The 25,546-nt window shown below is 39.9% G+C and overlaps 1 protein-coding gene and 1 non-coding gene across 2 annotated transcripts; one reads left to right on the forward strand and one right to left on the reverse strand.

Annotated features, from left to right (window-relative positions):
• The first annotated feature begins 3,399 nt into the window (after positions 1 to 3,399).
• Positions 3,400 to 25,517, forward strand: LOC134535651 (hematopoietically-expressed homeobox protein HHEX-like). Its single transcript, XM_063374838.1, has 4 exons — positions 3,400 to 3,749; positions 19,521 to 19,723; positions 20,787 to 20,837; positions 24,306 to 25,517. Exons 1-4 carry the CDS (start codon positions 3,551 to 3,553, stop codon positions 24,429 to 24,431), a joined length of 579 nt encoding a protein of 192 aa, XP_063230908.1. The 5' UTR covers positions 3,400 to 3,550; the 3' UTR covers positions 24,432 to 25,517.
• Trnal-aag (transfer RNA leucine (anticodon AAG)) lies at positions 7,242 to 7,323 on the reverse strand. The gene has a single exon. It is a non-coding gene; the product is annotated as a tRNA-Leu (tRNA).
• Positions 25,518 to 25,546: the final 29 nt, after the last annotated feature.

Here is a 25,546-nt window from a genome sequence, read left to right on the forward strand (position 1 = left end):
AAAAATATCCCAATTAATTTTATACAGTTTTATTTGTTACTAATGAAATCACCACACTTAATGTCTGTTCACAAAGCATCTGTCAAGTCCTCAGATCACTGTATGTATGTATGTATGTATGTATGTATGTATGTATGTATGTATGCATGTATGTATGCATGTATGTATGTTCCGTTGGCTTCTAAAGAAATTAAATGAAATGAAATGGAATCTTCCAGATTTTCAGAGGGCTCCGAAACAATGAAATCCCAAATCGGAGCTCGCAAACTGAAAGGTTCCAGTTTTTTTTTTCTCGATCGAACGCGGTGTCAGAGCTGGACTGAAGTGACGCCCCAACGCTTACTACCACCGCAGACAACCCCCATTTCTACCCCCTTCCCACCCAACTAACACGCACGTCATGAGCGAAAAGAACTCAGCTGTTAGTCTAACGTATATCACTCTGGATCCGAGAGCGTTCTAACTAATCAGCATGTGGTTTCGCTCTGCATTGCACCAGGCATCTTCAGGACTGGGAAATCAACTGAAATAAACTGTCAGTTGTGTGAACACATGCACTCGACGTCAATATATTATGTAGGTAGCGTGGCCGAGCGGTCTAAGGCGCTGTTTTAAGGCACCAGTTTCCCCGGAGGCGTGGGTTCGAATCCCACCTCTGCCATTGTTTTTATTTACGTGCTCAAATTTAATTGCAATGTCTATAAGACACAATAAACGTTCCCCTTGATCAAAAATTTTAACAAAACACCAGCTCGGTGACAGATTAATTGATTATCTACGTACATACAACGTGGCCTAATGTGGGCTAGCCCAGAATCGTTTTATCTGAGTAGTAGATGCTTTTGTTCTACATATGTTAAGAGAGAAAATAGAAACCGTTTATCTTTTTCTAGCCTAAATTAATAATAAATCAGTAGTTATAAAATAAAATAAAATGTTTAAACCTTGATGACATAGAATTACATTGCAGAAAATCTACCTCATGTTATGATCCAAAACAAAATTTAATTTTTTACTATTTTCTGAGAATTTTGGTTTTCCTTTATGCTAACATTCTGCTGGTAAGTTTTCATTATTCCTAAACTCTGAGGAATACCCTATATTCTAACTGTATTTTGATATGAACAGTACATTTTAAATATAAAATTTTTTTAAAAAAATATTAAAAGTAACCGGCACCTAAACCATCGAATTTAAGTCCTTGGTTCGAACCTGCCAAATGGCAATTTAATAGAATATTAATAAAAAAAATATTTAAAACAAAAAATTAAAAATTAAAAAACGCTTATTTCATGAACTTCAAAGTTCGAACATGACAAATGACATTTTAAAAATATAATTTTCCAATGCATTCCACAAGCAGATTGACTCCCAAAATTACTACAAAGCATATATATTATTCCCGTTAGCATGCTTTATTTGTAGCCCGCCAGAGTGTACTAATATCATGGCCGCCGAGAGGAAATGGAAAAACAAATGGGGGAGGGGGCAAAATCCCCATGGCCAATGTTCCTTGCTTGGTTGAGTTGTTAACAGAAATCAGAGGAAACCCTATAAGTTACGTGATACGTGCAGATCACATTTATAGTTATGGTCACAGCAACGCTTCCGCATTTATAGATTTTTTTAAATTGTGGTCATTGCAAAGTTGTAGGCCCTACATTAAATAGTAGGGAGGGCGTACAACAAAATTTGTCCCTGGACCTTTTTCGGCTCTGTTCGGTTTCGCCATATACACTAAGTGCAAGAGTAACAAACATTGTACCTACTTTCTGTAACGCTCTGAGTGGTAAACATTTTTTTTTTTTCATCACTCTCACATCCCGAAACGGACTCGACTTATCCTACCGGCTGAAAGGAAGTGTCACTTAAAAAAAAATTAATTATCTGTTCATAAAAATACTGCTACTTATAGGGGTGCGATAAGGCGCTCGTATAGTGTGGGTCAAATAACTAGTCTCAAATTTGACAGTTCTCATAAGTAGTACCGATGGTCTGCGTATCCTTCTGCAATTGTGGTCTTGCCAACAGTATTTGTAAACAACTTTAACACGGGGCATGTCCAATTCCGAGACATGATTTTATATTTACGTTCCACGCGGTTAAAGGTGCTAACTCTTTGAGTGTCTGAACTGTCAAAAAAAAATGCAAAAAATGATTATATCGCATACTTTTTGCATAATTAGCTGGCAAAGTTGCATTTTTAACGTTTTCGTGCAGTGTGGATAAGGAGAATCAATGGAATACAAAACAGGAATATTTTAGATTCAAAGTCAATTATACTGTCTACTATGTGACACGGTTTAATTTCTTTCCGTTAAAGTGATTTAATTTTACACAGCTTTTAAAGATCTCTGAATATTTATAAATTTAAAAGACTTAATAAAATAAAATTTTTTGAAAGAATTTAAACCGTACCACGCATTAGCCACCAACGTTGCCTTCAAACATAAAATATTTTCAGTTTTAGTCCATTTTTTCTTATTATCTATATTGCACAGAAATGTTAAATATTCAACTTTGCCAGCTTATTATGCATAAGATATGCACAGTATATATATGTGTGTATATATAGACGTTGGGCCACTCAAAAAGTCTACAAGTTGAACGTCAATATAAAATGATTAACTGGAACGGCACGTGACGGACAGTGCTCGCAAAGAAAACACGTCTGGCACACGGGGCGCCTCTGGCGCTACCGTCGAGAACCCGTCAAAACCCGCAGACAAGTTACACGACACGGGGTATTATCAGCGATGCTGCACGCTGAAGGGCCTTTGTCACGGGGCTGGAGGCCGCCCGGGTTTATCTAATGGGGCAGCGGCGGCGTTGAGGGAACGGCGATGGCTGTCAACACACACTCCCTGAAGGGTTTTACCGGTAGTGGGAAGGAGGGGGGGGGGGAAAGTGATGCGTGGCACTTAGCGGTGTGTTCCGATTGGTCGTCCGTCATCGCGCCCAGATCCCGTCAACGACCGGCATTCGTCGGGGAGTATGTGTGTTGGGAGGGGGGGAGGGGGGGGGGGGGAAGCTGTGCGAGTATCTTATCGCGGGAACAAACCGTCGCAGGAAACAATCGCAGTCCGGACAACGAGAAAGAGAAAGGGAAGTAGTGAGGGGGAAGAGGAGGTGATAAGGACGTGGCTGAAAAATTAATTTTTCGTTTCGGGAGAAGAGCTACTACTACGCCTCGAGGTCGTAGCTCCAGCGGGCGACGCTTCTCGCAACTTCCGCGGCGTTTGTTCCCCTCCCCCTCCCCCCTTTTTCCACTTTTATCGGGTCTCTTCTGCCCGCCGGCGAGCTGATAACAGACCTCCGCACTGGAGCCAGGGGTAGGGAGGAGGAGGAGGAGGAGGAGGAGGAGGAGACCTTCCTTCCCCCGTCGATCCGTCCGCGCCGCTAGTGGCAGCGACGAAGCGGACGTTGCCGGATGCCCTCCCAGGGGCGACGAGAGAACCCGAGTGACGATGTTCGCCTGAACTTCCTCTGAAGAGCCGCTTCCCCCGTCGACACCTGACGCCCTGACTGACGACGCGACGGCGGCCGACGGATGAAGTCCTTCCTCATCGACGACATCCTGCGGCCGGCGCCGGCGCGACCCGTGGCGGTGTACCCGCCCCCCGCCGCCGCCGCCGCCCCCGAGCCGGGCCGCCCCCCGCTGTACCTGGAGGACTCCCGGGCGCCGCCGCTGCTCGCGGGCTACGCCCCCCTCGGGGTGCCGCACCCCCTGCAGTCCGGCCACTTCAGGGGTGAGTGCGCCCGCGCCACGAGAACCGACTTCCGAAACAACGTCCGGTGTTGATTTTTTTTTTGACGTGACGTCTAATAAATCGATGAACGCCGCGCCGGCTGCACGCACGAAAAAGTGTACCGTTATGCACATTGTTCCGTTACGCTGTGTCCCGTTACGCCCATTGCACGCTTGCGCCGCATCTATCTCTCTCTTCCACTCGACTGTTTATAAAGTGAAGTGAAAATTTAATGTGGTTTTCATTGCTTATTGCAATATTTCGGCAATAAAGGTTAATTATTCGTACATTTTAAAAATCTGATTACTAGTATAATTTCAAGTATTTATTCTTTTATTAATAAAATAAAAATGATTTAATTTTATTCATAAAAGATTGCAATCATTTCATCAATGTTTTGTTATGACGTTGTCACGTTAAACTATCGTCCGTAAACCGACTTTACAGACAACCAATTTTTTTTTTATTTCCATTTCTTTTGTCGTCGGATCTTTGACTTCGTCGAGGGCCGCGCATGGTTCTGTTGGTGAGGCCAGGTGCTCCTAGCGCGGTGTCTCCACCGGAGCGCAGTCTTCTCGTAGTGCATAAGGGTAACTGTAAGATATGGGTGGCAACCACGAGATAAATGTGTAATGCAAGTAAGTCCCTTGTGTGATTCCAAGAACCTGTACAGTATGTTTCGTGCATGAAAGTTATTCTTAAAACAACGCCATTTTTACCCATTTTCACTCTTATAAAGATACATACAGTTTAAAAAATAAATACGGAAACAGAACTACTGGGCGTATTCTTAAATGTTTTTCGTAAACAAGGAAACGCCACTCCTGACACCATGGGAAATTTTCAAATCGCGTGGTTTTACGTGAAAAATTACTTCTTGGATTCTTGGGTTGTGGCCAGGTCCGAGACCCGACGTTTCCGTAATCCTTGTTTCAGCCATCTTCAGGGGAGATTCGCAGTGGCTTTCAACACAGAAGCCAATAAGCAGTTAGCGACTCTCGTCGTAAAGACTACAACCATAGCGCGTAGTATAATAATGGAACGCTTGAAGTAGATAGTGTGGTATGCCGTAAAAAATAAAATCGCCTGTGAGATTTAGCTACATTAGCTATTTACTTTCACTGTTGAAAATAACGTGATATTGTCTTCTGGCCAGTTTACGCAAGACTTAACCTTCTTTCTATCTCCTTACGGAGACCCGACCGAGTAAACAATTCAATGGTCTGAGCTATGGTTTTAATCACAATTTATTCAGAAATAAAATAATTTTTTAAGAACAACTCGTGGACGGTCTGTGGCAAAATTTCCTTTCTCGTGCCAAGACTGCGTGTTGCGGAAGGTGATGATGAACCATCGCACTATCATCTAGCCTAGATCGCCACAGTGACTTCATTACAATCTCCCCTAGAGGCGATGGTTCGGGTGGATTCAAGCCCTCCTTGCAGAACTGCTTTTGCGAAGTTAACATTTCAATAGCAAACGATTTTGAACTTGTGCATTCTACTACCCGGCACGTCCAAAACGTCGTATTTAAGCGTCAATAACATTTCCCTTACTATGAAGTTATTTTGGTTTTGGTTATGATCTAGACTACTTAAAAAAAAGTGTTAGACGGTAATGCAAAACAAACCAAAGGTTTGTACTCTAGATATAGAATTTGAAAACTACAGGTGCGGAATAATATTATATAAGAAAATATATATTAATTATTAATAATTATAATAATAAAAATTACGTTTAGGATTCTACACTTCTTACAATAATTCATAAAAAAATTGGTTTGCCAGCTATACACACGGTAACTAATCATTAATGGACAAAAATATAATAATGACTTTAATAAGAATCTGGCTCAAATAAATCAAATAATTTAAATATAATCATGATTAACTGTAGTTTACTAACACGCTATAATATTTAATTGAATTCTGAGAGTTATAACTTAATATTAATTAATGTCATTTATTTAATTTTACAAAATTTTTGAAATTAGATTTAAACTGAAAATATTTTGTGTGTCCAGTTTGACAAAAGTCCGATGTGTGATTTATCTGTAACTTCGTTTCAAGTTTCAATTAAAATTTAAACATTAAATTATTTAGCCGTCAAACTCTAATTACAGGTGACACCTTAACTTTAACTATATTTCGATTAAACGTATATTCATTGCTTTTCTGTGGATTTAAGAAACATTTACCTGAAAACAGATATTTAATTTGAAGAAATTTAAAAACTATTAGGAAATTCATCTAAATTTTAGTATTAAAATTAATCAAATTGTTTCCCAGACAAATTTTAGTGGGCTGAATGTCTCAATAATCAATATTTTAATTTCGTAAAAATTGGAAATATTTTAAAAGTGCGTTATTTTTTTAAATAGAAATACGGCTACAGGTAAAAGTAACTTATAATAATTGTTAGTAGAATAAAATATAGTATAAACCCAAAAATAATTTGAAGTTTAAAACAATGTATTAATTTTAATTGGTGGACGAAGCTGGTTGCTTAGTTCCGAAGGCGGTGAACTACAGATGAAGCCGTGGTGATTGAAATATACGGAAGCCAAATTTTGACCCCGTGGCAGATACATTTCTTGTGCTAGCCCACTCTTTCGCTAAGGCTGTGGTTCCAGGGACACTTAATACTTCTCACAATTCAAGAAAATCACTATTGCCTTCAGTATGGAGGTGAAACATGAAAGAACATCACAACATCTATGTCTGAACCCTGAGATGAAACACTTCACAATTTAAAAATCCTAAAATCTGAACGAATATCATGTCCGAGAGCCAAGAGTCCTTACCACTTTTTTTTTTGGCCCATTGGTGGATTTTTTTTATCACCGCTAACCCATCCATTCCTCACTTTAAAACTTCTAATTGAAAGTTTGACAGTTGCATTGGCTTTATGTGACCAATTTTAACAATTACAAATTTATATCCACGCCTTACCAAGGACTCAAACCCAGAACCTATCACACCGAAATCATCCAACTGCGCTACGTATGTTACTATATAAATTATAGCAAATGAAAGTTTTTTATTTTACAAAAATATATCCTGTCAATTTTGTTTCAGAGGCTTTTAAAATAAGCGCAAAACCGCTAATTAAATTCATTATTGGAGGGTATTTCTGAATAAAGACGATGTTAGATTTTTTGGAATGCAATTCTTCGGCATCAAAGTTTCACGATTTTTTAAAATTTGTAACTGCTAAGTTACTATTATTTTCAGCTGTTGTGCCAAATCTACTTAATACTTCTCATAATTTAAGTAAACCTGCCAGTCACCTTACAGAACAGACATCAAGGAGTCCGGTGTATTTTCTACGAAGATTCATTAATCGTAGAAATATTCCGTAACGTTACGCTAATTTATAGCAGTGTATAAAAACAGTTTATAATATGGGATGTGGTTTCTCAAATTTGGTTTCTGCAACCATACTATGTTTTTTCTCAGTGTACGGTGTACGTCAGTAAATACGTAAAATAAATGGCAGCGGTGGGATTCGAACCCACGCCTCCGAAGAGACTGGTGCCTTAAACCAGCGCCTTAGACCGCTCGGCCACGCTACCCCTGTGAAAATATGTATTTAAAATAAATAAAATATTAATTACACGCTTTTGTAATCACTGAGAATTGATTTGAATATTTAATTTTATTTTAAAAAAAACTGTCCCTCTTGTTAAAATTCACTAAACAATTAATACTTTTAAGTTTACGCACACACTAGAAGTTATAATTATTGTACGGCATTACTAAAATACTAACATGAAACATTTTAAAAACACGTATTATAACACTAAGTTTATGTGTGTGTATATATATATATATGTTTGAACGATTACAAATAAGTCTGTAAATACTTCATACAATCAAAACTTATTGATTCAAATTTACTATGTAATATTATTGTATTATAATTTTATAAAAAAGTTAAAACAATTTGTTCCAGTGGCGATATTTGAACTACGGCCCTTAAGTAGGCTACATATAGCGCAAGCCCTCCACTGTGCTACTAAGCCACCAGGGAATTTAGAAGAAGAATATGTATTATCATCATTGTAATGGCAGTTTTCTTAACTATTTTAAAACTGGTAATTACTTTTCACTAAGACTGTTTTAGTTTATCAAATATTCCAGGACAGTTTCGCTATCATAAATTTACATTTGGCACATCGTTACGTTTGGTATGTCGTTCTAATATGTACGAAAGTGACTATAAACGGGGTTATCTTGCTACACGTTGGTCTGCCAAACTTGGTTACACATTCTCGTTAACGAACATCCGTTTCATTTTTCATGAAATCACTCCTACTAAATTTATTGTTTGGCTTCTTAACCCCAATTGAAACTGAGAATGTCTCGCATGCATCTGCAATAGACCATCAAGCGATGCACCACAGGAGTCACTTATTAGGAAGTAGCTGTGGCTTAAGCAGCGTTTGCGCTATTAGTCTTTTGCTACGTTTGCGATGCGCGTAATCTTAAAATTATAAGATAAGAAAAACTACTACGGAATCAAGGCTGAGCACATCAGTGGAACTGATCGCCTTAGTTTCGAGCAAAGCATTACAACCGATCACTTATCTTCTTCGCTCTGCAACCATGACGTAGTTATTTTGAACACACAGCAACTTTCTTTCCGTGCAAGGGCTCCTACGTTTTTATAAGTTTGCAAGGATCCAACTATTTGCTGATTGTAAAAAAAAAACAGTCATACTTTTTGAAGTTATTCTTCTTTAGGCACTTTATGAATGAATGATTAGAGTAATTTTTTACGATGCGCGCGCACAAAGCAACAACAATTTTCTCAGGATGAAAAAAGGCTACATACAAATAAAAATTATATGTGTGCTTTTAAATCTTATATTTCAGTGACTGCTATTGTATTCTGGTCCATAAAATTGATAACATTTATTTATTTTGAATATTAGTGATATAAACTTTTTCAAGTGTGTTTTCAAGTTTATTTATAAAAAAATTCGAAATTCAATCCGATTTTTTCTAACTTAAGTTTAAAACTATGTGTTTGGGACGGGTCTGGGTATGGAAGACTCTAAGTGCGTATCAAGCCGAATCCTATCGTTCTAATCATGCAGGGTTTAAGCCATGCAGGACAGTAACGTGCGTAATGTGCTAGAAGGAGATTGGCGAGGCCATGGTAGCGATTGATGAATGACTAACTCCCCTCACTCTTTACTCTAGACTATAACTATATGAGTTGGGCCCAGGTAAAACCTGCACAGACACAGGGAAAACCCTGGGCTCTTTCATGCGTAGTGCAGAAGTCATGCATTAAGCATGCAGGTAGGTTGGATACGGGAAACAGAGAGATCGTTCAGGAAGAAGGTTTGTAGAGAGCAGAAAAGAGTCTACCATGAGGGAGGGGGAGGGGGGTTGTTCGCTTGAACATTGATGTCCGCATTGGTTTTGGGGGTCGCTGGGTTTTTATTCGGGGGCGACTTTTGTCGTTTCCCACCAGACTGCCAGCCAACCTAAAAAAATTCAACCGGAGCTCCACCCCGGGACCCCCACTCCCCTCTCCCCCTGGATCAGCCATCACCACACCCCAGCCCTTATCGACAGTCCTGCTCCTAAGCAGTCCCGAACATAGCCCAAGTTCGACGCTCGCCAGTTCAACTTCCCAGCCTGACTTTAACAAACAAACCATTCTGCAAGATTTTGTGTATTTTTGTGACTTTTATAGTAATAAATGTCATTGGACTAACATTAACACCCTTCCATTTGAAATACGATTAACTGAGTATGTAAAAACTTAACCCTCTCCGAGGCTGAAAAGAAGGAGGGAGGCGGAGAGAGACCAAAGGACGATTTTTTTGCGAGAATTGTTGTTACTCTTAATCATGGGCGTAGCCAGGTTTTTTTTAAGAAGGTGGCTGAATTTAGTTATAAGAACATATTTCGGCTAAATACTGTTTCTGGGAATTGCAGCGGGGAGACCAAGGTTCTCTCCCGGATATATTTTAAAGAGATGATCCTTGAAGATACCTGATGATCATTCAGTGCTTCTTCCAAACCTGAGATTCTTAGGGAAAAAAATTTGCCATCTACGAACGGTAGATATTTACATCAAGTTCCACTTACGATTTTTAAGTCTAATACATACGTGTTAAATATCACGCTGCTCTCTCATTTCGCATCTTCAACTGCCAAAGACTGAGCCATGCCTGACTCGTTTATAGGTGGTTAATGAGTTTCGTTAAAATGGGGAATCGCTGTGGTCCCAGAGGAAGGCCGTGTTTAAAGCCCCGCCCCTCTCTGACTACGCCTTTGCTCTCAATCAAGGGATTCCCCCTGCAAATCAATTCCGATAGCCTTCTGACAGTTGTTTTTTCGGCACCTCAAATTTTCTCGTCAGATATTTAATTAACGTTATTTCCGAAGCTTTAAAAAGGTCACGCAAGTGCTCATAATCATGAACAATCGCGGGACTATTTTTTTTACCGCCAGTAAATAATATTCTGTTGAAAAAAATATTGAGGCGAAACACAAACTGCAAGAGCGATGTCATAAGGAATTTATAACAATATTTACAATTAAAAAAATATATATATGGCACGAGAGTTTGAGTCTAAACCGACCGTTGGTGTCATGTCAACTAAAATACTACCGTACACACAAATGTCGACCCTTTGATATTCAGTAATTTAAACACTGTCCGTTCAGGGACTTCCTGCGCATACGCACCTCCCCTCCCCCGCCCCCGCCCCAACGAGCCTTGAACCACAGGGTGGAGGGAAAAGAGCGCACCCGTCGCCACCGCGCGTCGCGTATCCGGACAAGCGCGTCTTAATAACTCGGCCGACGATACGCCTTATCGCGCAGTCGGCTGTTTGACGGGGGGCGTCCCGATGGGCTTTTAATCTGTTTTGTTATCGGCGAGCGTCATCCTCCCCCCCCCCCCTCCCCCCCGCCGCCGGGGAACCGACCGCGACGTCTGCGCGGCGTCTCGGGAGCCGGTCCGAGGGACGCCTGGGTGCGCCGCGCAGGGGGGGGGGGGGGAAATAAACATTCCTTTGGAAACCACTTACCGAGAAATAGTTTGTGATACTACAAGAAAGATATCGTAACTTCGTGCAAATGGATTATTTTTTTGCGAAAACGAAATTGATGAAATAAAGTAGCTTGGATTCTGTGTTGTAGCCGTGTCCTTGGCGAATAATTCGCCGACGTTTCGGTCGACAATGCAGTCGCCATCATCAGGGATCAGTTACCTCTGTAGGGTTCATCGTTTATGATATTATTATTTTTGAAATAAAATATTACAATTAATTAATTCAGTTGTCTTGATACGTTATTTTCGAGTAAATGACTTGAACTAAATTGAAACCCCTGAAAATAATTATTTACAGTAATTCAGTGATGAATTATTCTGAAGAGAAGATAACTGAAACAAAATATTTTCACTATCAAGTATTAAAATAAAATATTTCGAGGTAATATGATTCAATGATCAAATTTTTAAATGTCGTGGAAATGTTTTGAATTTGAGGAAAAACATTGTAAGTAACGGATAAAATGATTTAAAAATAATTAAATCCTTGTACCATAAGGATGTTTGACATGATACTATTTTCTGAGTAATTACTGACCTTATTTTAGGCCTTAATTTAAGTATTAGTTGTTTGATTGGGAAGTTGTACTTAAATCGGGAACGCGCACAAACAAAACATCCAAACAAGATGATAAGATGATATCATTATCTTCTTCTGATTAAAAAATGGCTAAAATGCTTAAGATCTTAGGCCTTTGAGTTTTTTTTCCTAAAACAGCACTATTTTTTTTCCGCCCGAAATATCAAAACTATGTGAAATGACTGATGAAAGTGGAAAAAATAAGCGTTTATGTCATGGATTTAATTGCTTCGAATGAGATAGTTTACCATAAAAAAAAGCAGGAAAATGTACTTGTACCTATTAATGTAAACATACAAATAACAATAAAACTCTTTATGTACATTAAAATTGTCTAAAAATCAGAAAAGCTATCCACCAGACCAAAAAAAAAACAATAAAAACATGTTATACATACCTGGGAAATGTGTACACATCACATGCATGAATTCAGAATCTACTCCACAGGTGTAAGGGGGGGGGGGGGATAATTTGTGTCAACCAAACTTAAACTAAAGAGTAACTTGGCATGTGTAATGTACTGGAAGTATTTCTTAATTTACGGCAGCCAAATTGTTATATAAGTACTAACAGGTGAAACTACAACTTGTGCATCTGGGCGCAACACATTCTACACCCATCGGCTTGGACTTTGCAAAAAAAAAAAAAGTTGTCATTTCATGAGATTTAAAACGAGACAGATAGCTCTGGTTATATATTAAAAAAAATCGTCCATAGATATTGGAATCGTGGGAAAATATCGTGCGTACGCATACCACGTGCCTACGTCGCGCTGCCAACGTATTACGTCTGTGACAGCCAAATCCGTCAAAAAAAACAAAAAAAAACAAGCCATTTTCGCGGAATAACGCCCAAAGCGCAAAGTACACAAGTCGTAAAATAAGTTATTTCGATAAGACAAGTAGAAGGACGATAAGAATGGTTTTACACAGTAGCGGGCAGCAGATACCGGGGGGATTACTACCTGCTCAGGGCGTTTACTGCCCGCTGGGATCAGCGGAGTGCCCCCCCCCCCCCCCCCCCCCGGGCGGACACCATCTTTACTTCCCCCCTCTCCCCGAAGTAAAGGTGGGGTAGGGGGAAGTTTAGGTTTTAGAAAACGAAAAATTAATTTTGGTACAATTTAGACAAGTGAAGCATCAGTGAATACAAGTTAATGATCAACCAAAATTTAATGGGGAAAAAAAAAACAATAAGTAATAAAATAGTAGTGAATAAAAAGGTGTAAAGAATAAGCAATGAAATAAGGTTCGAATTTATGAAACTACTTGAAAATATATTACAAAAATAAGTGTATTGTATAATAATCAAATTCCTCCGTTAATTGAGTCACCTTCAGAAATAAAGTCTTCAGGGTCAATGAACATTATTAGTTCGTGTTCTACATTGAGGCATAGCAGGCCTTACAGTCATGTAGGGACATGCAATTCTGCTCTTCTTGCAGCCGTTTTGTGATGTAAATAAACGTTGTCTCCGCACGTGCAGGGTACCAATTTTGAAATGTCTTCAAAGGCTGCTTCCAATGCCGGCGACAACGCTCACTGGGGGGCAGAAGTGCGGCCGGCGTGAAGTCCTTTCTCAACTGTCCCCGCGCTTGGCCGTCGAGTGTAGACGCTAGGACCTTTTGTGCATCGATCAAGTATCGAACAAAGGATATGAATCGCTCTAATCAATCAGTATATAGGTACTTATTTATTGCCGATTATTAAAATTAATATATTTTTTTAATTTCCCCCCCCCCCCGATTTTATAGCTAAAAAATTATAAATTTCCAATATGGCGACCAAATGTCAAGATAATAATAAATAAATACTAATTATTTAATTAAATAATAAATAATTACTTTCGAACCCCACAGTAATGGTTTGGGGAGGGGGGGGGGGAATCTAAGAACTGCTTACGTTGCCATGACCACAACTGTAAACGTGATTCAAACGCCTCCACTCTAGGGTCCGGAATATTTTCTTCCTTCCTCCCCCCCCCCCCCCCCCAAATGCCTTTTCGAGGGCTCTTTATTCTGCAGTGGCTACGTGCTGGTTTTTTCTTCTGGATTTTGATTTAAGCTATTGTATAATCGTTCATTTGAATACACATTTTTTAGTAAAAAAAAAAATCCAAGTTCTGAAGTGCCACCGATATACTCATTAGTACCTGAAGCTACCAAGCAATTATTTTCTGTATATCAGCTTTACAACAAATCAGTTTTTAACTATTAGATATAATTGCCTTCATCTTCCATAAAAGTTCAAAACAAAGTAATTTTGGGAGTACCTATTAGGCCTATATAACATTTATGCGATTTTGATCTAATGATTATTATTTAACTGGAATAATGGTTTCATAGGTAGGTATGTCTCACATTGTTTTGGCGTTTCACTTTTGTAAAAATTATTTTTTTTAAATAGGTTCATCGTTGATTTTTTTTTTTTGTTTTGTTTTGTTTTGACGAAGAAGAAATATTTTGGTATTGGGTTGAGGTCCTTGAGTATTACGCCTACCAACGTTTCGCTGCAGAAAAGTAGTCAGAAATTGCAGTAAATATACAGATTTTACAAGGAAGAATTCACCTCAATTAAACGAAGAATTTTCTCGTGTTTCCACATGACTGCATCTTCGTAGATATGCTTCGCCGTGTTCAGACATCCGAGTTGTGAGTTCCACTGTAAGCATAATAAACATAAACTTTGAAGAAGTACGAGAGTTTTGCTATAGATGCAACAGGCATTGAAAAATTTGCTCGCTCTTCAAAGTAATTGAACTCGGTACCCGTATTTATTGCAGTAGCTTGTCTACAACCCAGAAGCCAAGCTACTTCAGACAATGGCCGTGAAAGCCTGCGAACATTACTACCCGTATATATTTACGAAGATCTCTGTGAATCAACGAAGATCCATTGAAAATTTAAAAAAACCATCGATCTTTTGTAAATTTGAGGTGAAAATTATTAATTAATAGCGTTGTCAGTTTTGAGAGAACGCCATCACTGAAGAAGATTTGGTGTACAGTGATCACGTATTCGGATACTTTTTTGTCGTTGTAATCTACGGACTTAACTCGGGGTGGGTTTCCCCGTGGCGCCACGTCGAGACCGCTTATTCGCACGCATCGATCAGAGTCGTCGGAGCCAGATCAGCCCGCCGTGATCTGCTAAGTTTTCTCTCACGATATTGTTTTTTCCACTGTCTCACCATGATCAAACAGCTACTCAATCCCTCGCATCCAATAAACTCCCGCTGACAGCTCATCCATTCTCACCCTTCCCCCCATTTTCCAACCCGTCTTATCACCGCGGAATGGATTATTGATAAGCAATTAATCGAACGATTAAAAGCGTTAAGTTCCCGAACGGCTTCGTGCCGGATCTCGGGCCTGGCTGATAACACGCCCCAAAGAAGATATCCCCCCCAAAAAAAATTTCCCTCCTTATCCTCCACTCCAGAGAAAGATTGTCCGGGATGAGTGAAGAGCTGTCAATTGGTTGGCACGCCGTCATTTTTTTTTGTAAATGGGACAAAAATATTAATGTATAATGACAACTGTTTGTGCTACCTATTTGTGCAGATAAAATTAATTCATTGTCCCCCCCCCCCTCCAACTAGCCCACAAAACAATTATTTTTGTATTTCAGAAGAGTTTCATAATCGAAATTTAAAACTGTAAGTTTTCTTAACCAAAATGAACTGAAACTACTTAGCAAGCCAGTGTGGTCGCCTGGCGCCCCTTTAAGGCCCCGGGTTTGGCCGCCCCGGTACCGGCGTTCAGCCCTCGGGGTCAGCGACTTGCGACGACAATCCAGCTACAGCTGTACATCGCCAACACTGATACTACACAGCTTGTTAAAGTTAAAAAGTCTTATTTTGTACGCGACCATTATTAATAAAAAATATTTTTAAATATATTTTTTTAATTAAACTATTTTTATTTTATTTTTTTCAAGACCATAAAACAGTCTACTTAAAGTATTATTACAGATGTAGTTACTCACAGGAGAAACTATTTATAACAAGGCGCCCCCATGAATGTATGTGCAATGATTAAAAAACAAGCCAAACTTCTTAAAATTAAATGATATGAACAAAACATTAACAAACAAACAGCCGAAACCAAGATGGCGTCTTTCAATTTAATTTCCTTAGAATTGAAAAAAAAAATGTAACTTATCAGGTGATGCTCTTGATGAAATTCGCCAAGAAAATTAATGTATTTCCACAATTCTCATTCCTACAATTTTTCCGATACATTAAACAAATTTTCATTACGTTACAAAGTTGCGTCTGAAACTTTTGCTCTCTATGGCGTATATCTGGCAACACCGCACAACGAAATTAGGGCGGTGATAATGGCAGAAATCTTGCATTGGAAAGAGAGAGCAAACGCACGCTGCAATCTTAAGGATGAGACGCGCTATATCAACTGCTGCGATGACAGTGCTTCATCAAGCTGTTGTTCCGAGCAATTGACTCTCGGAGCATGACGGCGGACAGACATCTTTGCTGTACAGTACAGTACAGTACAGTACAGTATGTGTGAGCTGAAACAAAATTAAAAATAACTTGTATTATAAGCATCATTTGTCATCGGTAGGCAAGTGCAGTAATTTAAAAAATAAATTGTTTTTATTAGCAAACTTAAACAAATATCAAAATCTCAACTTTGTTTACTGTGCCAGTCACGTTTATCAGCTTTGTTAATCTTTAGTTCTCACGTCACTTGTATGCCCCCGCCTCGTCTCTCTTAACTAAAAAAAAAAAAATTACGTGTTTAGGTGTGATGCTGTACTGTGACTTTACCCAGCAGATAACGCATAGTTATCAATGCGACACTAAGCATATTTCAAAACAAAATTAATAGATAAATAGTAGGGTTTTTCAAAATTAAAAAACTGAACGTATTGGAAGGTTTAGCGTAAATTTAATATTTCAATTTAAAAATCGTAAACGTTCGCCTTGGTAATATTAAAAACAAATGAATGTGTCGCGCTGGTAGAACACCACTGCTATCTAGCGGGTTGAACCATTTAGTGTGCCAAACTTTGAACATTGATTTCTCCAACCTGTATTGGACTTAACCTCACTTCTGCCAAAAGCCCTGTACCGAGAGGTAAGATGTTACACTACAAAAATGTTCCAATGTCTTTGGCGAAAGAGTCATCAGCTCGGACAGCCTTATTTTCACAGATGAGAGAGCCAAAACCCGAAGTTCCCCGAAGTTAATGTTTTTTTCCCGTATCTTTAATGTATCTATCCTAACCAAATCAACAGTCCACAATGTTTTAAAGTATTTATAATGTAGCTAACCTAAGCTAATTGACCATTAGTATCCTTTCATCAACACCGCCATATTTAATTACAATGAACAAAAAAAAAAACAACCGAAGATGCACGATGGGAGAGGTTTGGCTCTCTCGTCTGTGAAAAGAAGGCTGCCCTCATCAGCTCAGACGGAGGCATGGTCTGCTACATTTACGCCGCAGGAAAAAAGAGAGAGTGGTTTGGTTTGTGAGAGGGAGAGAGAGAGAGGGAGAGAGAGAGAGAGAGAGAGAGAGAGAGAGACCCGCAGATAACCACGTTACTGTGGAAAACTTCCTGCCGGAAGTAGTTACAGCCGAGCCCCCGGGCGGTTTTCTGTTGTGGGGAGCGTGAGTGGGCGGAGATATCAGCGAAGTGACTCGCTCTTTTGAGGCTGCGGCCACGGAAGGCAGTCCGTTGATTGCGAGCGTGCGTGTTTTTTTTTTTTCTTTCCTTCTCGCATCCGGGAGGAAGAACCCAGTTACAAGAGAGGGGTCCTACCCCCCCCCCCCCACCCGCCCCAAGTCAGGGGTGTGTTTGTGCTTGTGCTGAGGTGTGTCTCTCGCTGGTGCTGTGGACTGCCACGCATTGCAATCTTCTCGTCGTGCATGGGACAACCAATGGTGACCGTGACACGTGGTGGAGTAATGAAGAAGAAAAGGTGCAATGCAAGTCCCCCTCGAGCCCTTCAAGTATCTGTCCTCGGTGTTTCATGCCTAAAATTTATTCTGAAAACACACTTTTGAATCCTTTTTTTCCTGCGACGTAAATGTAGATGCCTCCGTCTGAGCACGCGCGTACAGATGATGATGACCATTTCGCCAAATACATTCGAACATTTTTTTTTTTTGTAGTGTAACATCTTAGCTCTCGGTACAGGGCATTTGGTAGAAGTAAGGTTAATTCCAATACAGGTTGGGAAGATCAGTGTTCAAAATTTGGCACACTAAATGGTTCCGCTCGCTAGATGGCAGTGGTGTTCTACCAGCACGACACTCTTATAAAAATATGCAACTTAAAAACTAAATACGTAAACCGAACTACTCATCTGCCATCAGAATATTCTTAAATGCTTATCGTGAGCAGCCGTCGCTTGGATATCTTGAGCAGTTTATAAATCGCGTAGTTTTTTTATGACTATATCTATCTGCACCATAGGCGTGCCCAGACATTTCCATTAGGGGGGGGGCCCTGCTAAATTTTTAAATCAGAAGCTGAATTTAGAATGTTAAATAGCCTAAATACATTCACTCATTGCGTGTTTATATTTTTGTGCAGTATCGACGAGATATGAATGTTTACTAGTTAATATTTATATCCGTATAATTTTAGCAATCTTGAAAATATGTTTTTTTTCCATAGACAATGTTTAAAGGGTACTTACACATTTTTCCCTCTCGAATTTTCCAATAGCTTGGTCTAGATCTACCTTGAAATTAACTTCTTTTTAGTGAATGCAAACACAGCAATTCAGACAACGGAACTTTAACAAACCTCTTAATTTTTTTTTTGCTTGGCCATTTTAAGGGACCTCGTGTTTTAAATAAACTAAGGCGGCTGTATTTCCAGAACGATAAAATGTTTAGAAATATTGATAATTACCACACTGCAACACTGAAAAACAGTTTGAGTGTCACAGTGCCAGGAATATACGAATATTAACGAACGCATTAGAGAAAATGCCGATCTGAGTGATTACATTAGGGGGGGCCATGGCCCACCTGGCCCCCCCTGTAGGCACGCCTATGATCTGCACACTATGTCTGCCCGGGTAGGAAGAGTCCTTGATTGTGTCGATAAACAATCACAGCCGCTGTCTCCCCGCTGAAATTGGTTTAGTGTTTTTTTTTGTTTTCTCGTTAATCAAAAAGTAAAGTAATTTTAGGTTGTTAGGTTGCCGATAAATACCGCACAGTTTGGCGTTAGGCCGGAATCACAATAGCCCATCGCCTCCGCCCGACCGTCATCCGTCCGTCGGTCACGTGACCTGCAGCCAATTGGAGATCTCGAAAAATTTCATCCGTCGGCCCGCCAAAAGTTCAAAAGTATAACTAACCCATTCTTTTGACGGCCGAACGCATGTATTATATATATGTTTAGCTGTGAAAGTCAATTGTCACTAGAATACGGGGCCTGTGGTGTTTGTATTTTGGTCGTTCAGATTGTTTTTGCGGGGGTTCTTTAAAACTCATTTCCAAACAATTCAATCGCGACTCTGAATTTTTTCTCGAAGAAACGCTGATACAGTACGTACCTACAAAAAAAAATCACGACGTAAATGGTAAACAGCACCGAAATAATTTTTTCTGAGAGATTGTTGGTAGCGCTCACTTGGGAAAAAAATCTTTTGCTGGGCGGACGAAGTCATGTGTTGTGAAGCTGCGTGGCTTTGACGCAGGGCGCAACAAGGGGGGGGGGGGGGAGCAAGCGGGGCATACGCCCCGGGCGCAAAGCTGTGGGGGCGCCGAAATCGCTTGCATTGTAATTCATACTACAAATGGTAACTGGTAAAACGTTTTTGCATGGAAGCTATAGGAGTAGCACAGAAACTGTTACATGTAGGTATATGGAAAATGCTTAAATACATAGCACCATTTTTTTTTTTTCGTGGGTGGGCTCCCGGACATTAGCTTTATTGGTGTGGTATGTGCAAAAAAAGAGGGGGGGGGGGGGGAAGCGCATGAATCCATTCATGCCCCGGTTGCCAGAGACTCTAGTTGCGGCCCTGCTTTGACGGATGGAAAAAAGGGGCTGCGCTGGGTCTGACGGAGGAGAGCACAGAGTCCTCGACACTGGTTGCAGTGGTTGCTTGTGGGGCGTGCGCAGCTCTGGGCCGGTGCTGGGCGGCGCTGGCGCCGTGTCCCGTGTCGCTGCTGGCGCGCGCCGGCCACAGCAAGCGCAAGGGCGGCCAGGTGCGCTTCTCCCCCGAGCAGACCTCGGCGCTGGAGCAGCGCTTCAGCGGCCACAAGTACCTCAGCCCCGAGCAGCGCCGCCTGCTGGCCGACCGCCTCAAGCTCACCGACCGCCAGGTACACTCCACTCTCGCCCTAAAGTCATTCCACCTCAAATGAATTTCGGCTGAATGCCTGTTAGGTCGAAAGACTAGTAGGGCAAATTACTTTTAGGCGAATTGACTTTTAGGTCAAATGACTTTTAGGGCAACTGACTTTTAGGCCAAGTGACTTTTAGGTCAAGTGACGTTTAGGAGATATGACTTTTAGGGCAAATGACTTTTAGGTCAAATGACTTTTAGGTCGAATGACTGAAGGATTATTTTAATTTTTAGGTCAAGTGACATTTAGGAGATATGAATTTTAGGTAAAATGACGCACACCCGTGCTGCCATCTGTGACCGGTGGCGCGAACCCGAAGTTCTCTCAGGGCCGTCGCTAGCGGCGGGCGAATTCTAGCGGAGGCTATGGAAACTACGCGTGGTTCGCGTCCGGAAATGCAGATGAAAACGCAATTTTTGCGTGTTTTCAAATCACGCTCGTTATTATTGTATAGAATTCTACGTTGAAATTCCGTATCCAAGTTTTTTATTTTATTTTAAAGTGTGTTTGCGACATGAGAACACATGAATTTGCTCGTTACGGAGGTTAGATGATACTCATCTCTGGCGAGTACTGAAAGACTCACATGTTTTTTTTTGTTTTGTTTTTAACCTCTTATATGGACATACTTTGCATAAACAAGCGGATCAGCTAATGTTAGTTAATGTAAAATTTTACATACCTATACAGAACAGGTAATTTCGTGGAAGGGATTTAAGTCAGAAAAAAATTAAAGTTTTGGAGATCACATTGGGCTGACAATGAGACAGTTGCACCAACAAACAGTAAAAATTAAAAAAAAAAATACATAGCACATTGGCGTATATACAGACAAACCCAAAAATGAAACCAAGCAGATACTAATATGGACAACACTAAGACGACGGCACGGATGAAAACATTAGGTTTTTAAATGACAAAACATTTGCAACTGAAGTGGCAAAAGCAATGGCGTGTGTCCAAATAATTAATTAAAAATCAGTCTTCCCCGATGCAAGAATCATTCCAAATAACTTGGTATTTTTTTGTTTCCTTGCAGGTGAAGACATGGTTCCAAAACCGCCGAGCGAAGTGGCGGCGTGCAACTCAGGTAAATCTCATTTATTTTTTTTATGGTTTTGGGAAAACATACATTTTATTGATTTAATGAATGATATATGCTACTAAAAATGAATAGTTTTAACCCTTTAAACCTATTCGTCCACTGAAGTCACTCAATAATACATGGAGTTTATCAAACCTTGAATTTGTGGGTTAAGGTGAACATACATTCTAGTGAACATCAGACTTTATGGCTATTAAATAAATAAATTTTATTTCTATATAATTATTGTGCATTAATATTATAATTAGAGTGCAAGATTATCACTACACTAAAAAATAAAAAATGGTTAAAGTTTAGTTAAAGTTAAAAAAAAAATTACGTATATATTAGGAATTGCCAAAGTGCGGCTGAAAGGTTTAATCCAAAACAGTATAGGCCCTATTACATGATTTCATGCTTTTAAGTGTATTCTAGGACTGACATAAAAATGTGCGTATGATCTCATAAAAAACAACATTAAATAAGGACTTATTAATAGAAAAAATGTTATAACAAAAATATATGGCTATATAATGATTTTAGCTCTTCCATTTACGTTCCTCAGAGCGACCAATAGCAGCCATTTATTACGTTTCCCTGCATCGTGGAAGCTGCAGACGCCGTAGTGAAAGGTTCCGGCCGATAACGTCTCCGTTTACGTGCCATTGTAGAACGGGCCGTAGGAACTACTTACTGGCACACGCCCGAAAAATCCGCGTTCGTGCAACTTCAAGATAGTGCTTTCTGGGGAGCATAACGATTATCACCCCCTGCCCTTTTCCTTGTTTTAAATGTGGTTAACCCTACCTCCTTCAGTTTAGTAAAGATCTAATTAATCTGCAAAAAAAATAAGAGTCTTTAAATATAAACTTAAGATTCAGTAACCTCGAGTCAGACGCCCGTATAATTCACTTTCGTGCATTTTAGTTTGTTTTTTTTACTCCCCTTATTTAGAGGCTTTTAAATAAATAAAATTTTCACAATTTGTTTTTTTGGGAGGGTAGGTTTTTACTCGTCTAAGTGATGGTTAAGTAAGGTCAGCAGCGTTTGAATACTCTGAAATCGTAAAATAATTTATGAAATTTCGCAAATTTTTTTTCTTTACATATTTTTATTCCTCTACTTTTCTCTCGCTTACTAAGTTTTAGAATTTTAGATTCCTTTTACGTCCAACTTTAAATTGCATATCTTCTTCCTGTCAAACAACACATGGAACTTTTCTGCCTTTGCCATCTCGTTCACGTACACCTTCAATTGTTACGTTACCTAATTTCCAGCATTCATCGGTAAAGGCATAAATGAATCTTTAATTCCTTTTTATTTTTTTTAAGTGAAACTTCTTTACTGTTGGTATGTTAACTCTAAGCGGTGACTTATCAGAACGTAACTAAAAGTGCAACGCTGAGAAATGGAGCAATCTTTGCAAGTTTATCGTAGCCACATTTGTTGAAATTTAGAACTTCCAGTGTGAACATACATTGTATACTTTATTGTTTAGTTTTATCGTTCAAAAGTAAATTATTGAAAAAAAATTATTTCGTCGTTCAATAAAATTTTCCCTCCATCGCGTATGGCGGCCAAGCATTGATATTTTCCTTGTTAAGTTTCCCGCTACTTCTAAGTGCTGCTATATAGTACAATAATTACACAATTTTTAATGGTTTCACCGCAGCAATCCGTGTACTGCTCTGCGGCTACAGTAAAAAACCGCAATTAACACGTCAAGTGAGCATCATTAGGCTGTTGCGGTTCCAGCGCTGCTAAATTAGCATTAAGAGCCGCACAATCTTTAACCCGCACACCACATCCGTTCCAACAATCTGTACCCATTTGGGTTACTTTTGACCAAAAAAAAAAAGTTAGAAAAGTTACGTGTGGATGGAAACGACGAATGCGACATTGCAGTAAAAAGCGTTTATTTCACTGTATACCCTGCGATATAAAAGAGTATAAGATTGAAAAATAAAAAAAAAAATAATATTTATATTACTCCGACGGATAGAGAATGCATTAGATTTCAACCGAAAAACTTCAGCTGAAGGTTCATCGCGAAGATATAAGTTGAAAACATACAATACGACGTATGGTCTGAAGTGCTTTGCAAGGCCTTTGAAGTTTCACATAAGCCTTTGGAGTTGAAGCTGGACAATTTGCTTTATTGCAAATAGTATATACATACAGTCTTTAAGACGGAACAATAAGCGTGTAGATAATATTTAATTATACAAAGTTTTACAATCACCATTTTTTTCCGTACATTTTTTTTCTGCCGTGTTCTTACCCACAATTATTTCAAAGCAATCATTCCACAACACCGACAAGTTTGGGGGGGGGGGAGGGGGGTGGTGGTGGTTATAGAAATTTGTTCACTTAAATTTTATCCAGATGCTCAAAAGGGCTGTTTCTATAGCTAATTCTTTTTCATTTGTTTCTATAAATTCTAAATATATCATTCTCTTCCATTCATTCTTCTGTCACAAATATTATCAACGAATATTTATTGGGTGTAATACAATCTGTCTAAAAAAAATTCGCAAAAAGTGATAGTAATCACGAACACACTTGCGCAACTTTTTACACACACTTCGTTGCACTTAAGAGTGGATATTTTTTGAAAACATGTGTAACTGAAGAACAAAGGAAAGAGATGTAGATAAAAGGAAATAGAGGTAGATAAAAGTAAATAGAGGTAGATAAAAGTAAATAGAGGTAGATCAAAGGAAATTTAGGTAGAGCAAAGGAAATAGAGGTAGATCAAAGGAAATTTAGGTAGAGCAAAGGAAATAGAGGTAGATCAAAGGAAATTTAGGTAGAGCAAAGGAAATAGAGGTAGATCAAAGGAAATTTAGGTAGAGCAAAGGAAATAGAGGTAGATCAAAGGAAATTTAGGTAGAGCAAAGGAAATAGAGGTAGATCAAAGGAAATTTAGGTAGAGCAAAGGAAATAGAGGTAGATCAAAGGAAATTTAGGTAGAGCAAAGGAAATAGAGGTAGATCAAAGGAAATTTAGGTAGAGCAAAGGAAATTTAGGTAGAGCAAAGGAAATAGAGGTAGGTCAAAGGAAAGAGAGGCAATGGCGGCTCCAGGAAGACCTCTCGGGCAGGATGCAGTTAATAATCATGACATTGCCCTTGGGATATTCACCAAATATATGGTCTCAAATACTGAAATTTAGTATTTTCGTACAAAATTTTGATTGAAAGAAGAGTTCAGCACATTAAACGAAAGTATTTAAGTTAACATTAATATTCCCTACAAAGAAATAAGAAGTAAAATGTGGGCTCGGGAAGGGGCTATCCCCCCCCCCCCCTGCGTCCTTCCTCTGGAGCCGCGCTTGAAGAGAGGTAGATCAAAGGAATGTGGAGCCACCAAACATTTTTTTTTTTTTTTTACCTACAACCGTGATGCTTATTTCTTTCTCGGCGAGTGTGGCCACTTAGATTATCATCCCCCCCTCTCCCCGCCGTGGTTCCAGACGACGTCCTCGGAGGCCTCCAAGGACCAGCAGCGGACCCTGGAGGAGGCATGTTCCAGCGACGACGGCCGAGAGGAAGACTTCTCGGACAGCCCCCGAACTACGCCCGTCGACGCCGCCAGCTAGCGCGACCGACGAGGACCTCACACGGTTTTTTTTTTTAAGAATTTCGGCCTGAAGGGGTGTGGGGTATACAATTTCTCCCCCGCCCCCCCGCCCGCAAACAACGTACCTAACCCCCGTCGGTTCGCACAGACGTTGTGAAATGTGCGCACGGGGTAGTGTCTCTCTTTCAGTGTAATTTTTTTTTTTTTTTCGAAATCAAAACGAGACAATAGAACGCCACACGAATTTTATCTTAACAAAAGACAAGAGAGTAAAAAAAAAATCGATACGGACGCTACAAAAGACAGACCAAACAGGGTTTGGTTTCAAATAATGCCGCGTTTTTTTGGAGTGCTTGTCCTGGGTTTTTCGTCTGCATCGATTCCGCTGGGATGCTGACATAAACCCCAAACCTCCCGGCCTTGCGCGGAGACGTCTTGGAGAGACGCGGTGGACGTCGTCTTTTCGCCCGCTGCGTCTCATCGCAGCGTCGTCCACCGGGGACGCTCCCGTCGCTATCTTGTTTGCCCGGCGCCATCTTGTTCGCCCGTCGCCATATTGTTCGCCCGTCGCCATCTTGTTCGCCTGGCGCCATCTTGTTCGCCTGGCGCCATCTTGTTCGCCCGGCGTCATCTTGTTCACCCGGCGCCATCTTGTTCACCCGGTTCCGGACACCTGGGTTTCCGAGTGCGACCTCACGGCACTCTCTCTACAGTCGCGCGTACTGTATCTACACCAATGTATTGCCCTTGAAAGCAGATATGACTGTGCACTTGGTAAGCATGCCAGTGCTGCAACTTAATGCCTCCGTGTTTCTGTTCAAGTAAAAACTACGGGAATTAACCCCTTCAGAAATCTCAGGACTAGTGCTGTACGTGTCATTTGTTGTAATTATGCGGGTGCAACCCCATCTTGGACATTATATACACAGCACATTTTGTGCCTTAAGAACAAAACATAAAAAAATTTTTATTGCGTGCCATGAAAATAAACAATGACCAGAACTACTTAACTTCACTCTTAATATCATAACAAAACTACCATTTTTTCAATAAACATGGCATTGCCTTATGTGGCAATACATTGTAAGTTACTTAATACTGTTCAGGTAAATTATTTAAATTTAATTTATAGAA

This window comes from Bacillus rossius, chromosome 10 (assembly GCF_032445375.1).
Source record: "Bacillus rossius redtenbacheri isolate Brsri chromosome 10, Brsri_v3, whole genome shotgun sequence".
In the NCBI taxonomy this organism is placed as follows: Eukaryota; Metazoa; Arthropoda; class Insecta; order Phasmatodea; family Bacillidae; genus Bacillus; species Bacillus rossius.

Coding starts and splice junctions, on each gene's coding strand:
- LOC134535651 (XM_063374838.1), top strand. CDS start 3,551: ATGAAGTCCTTCCTCATCGACGACATCCTGCGGCCGGCGCCGGCGCGA. Junction 3,750..19,520: donor GCAGTCCGGCCACTTCAGGG/GTGAGTGCGCCC, acceptor GGGCGTGCGCAG/CTCTGGGCCGGTGCTGGGCG. Junction 19,724..20,786: donor TCAAGCTCACCGACCGCCAG/GTACACTCCACT, acceptor GTTTCCTTGCAG/GTGAAGACATGGTTCCAAAA.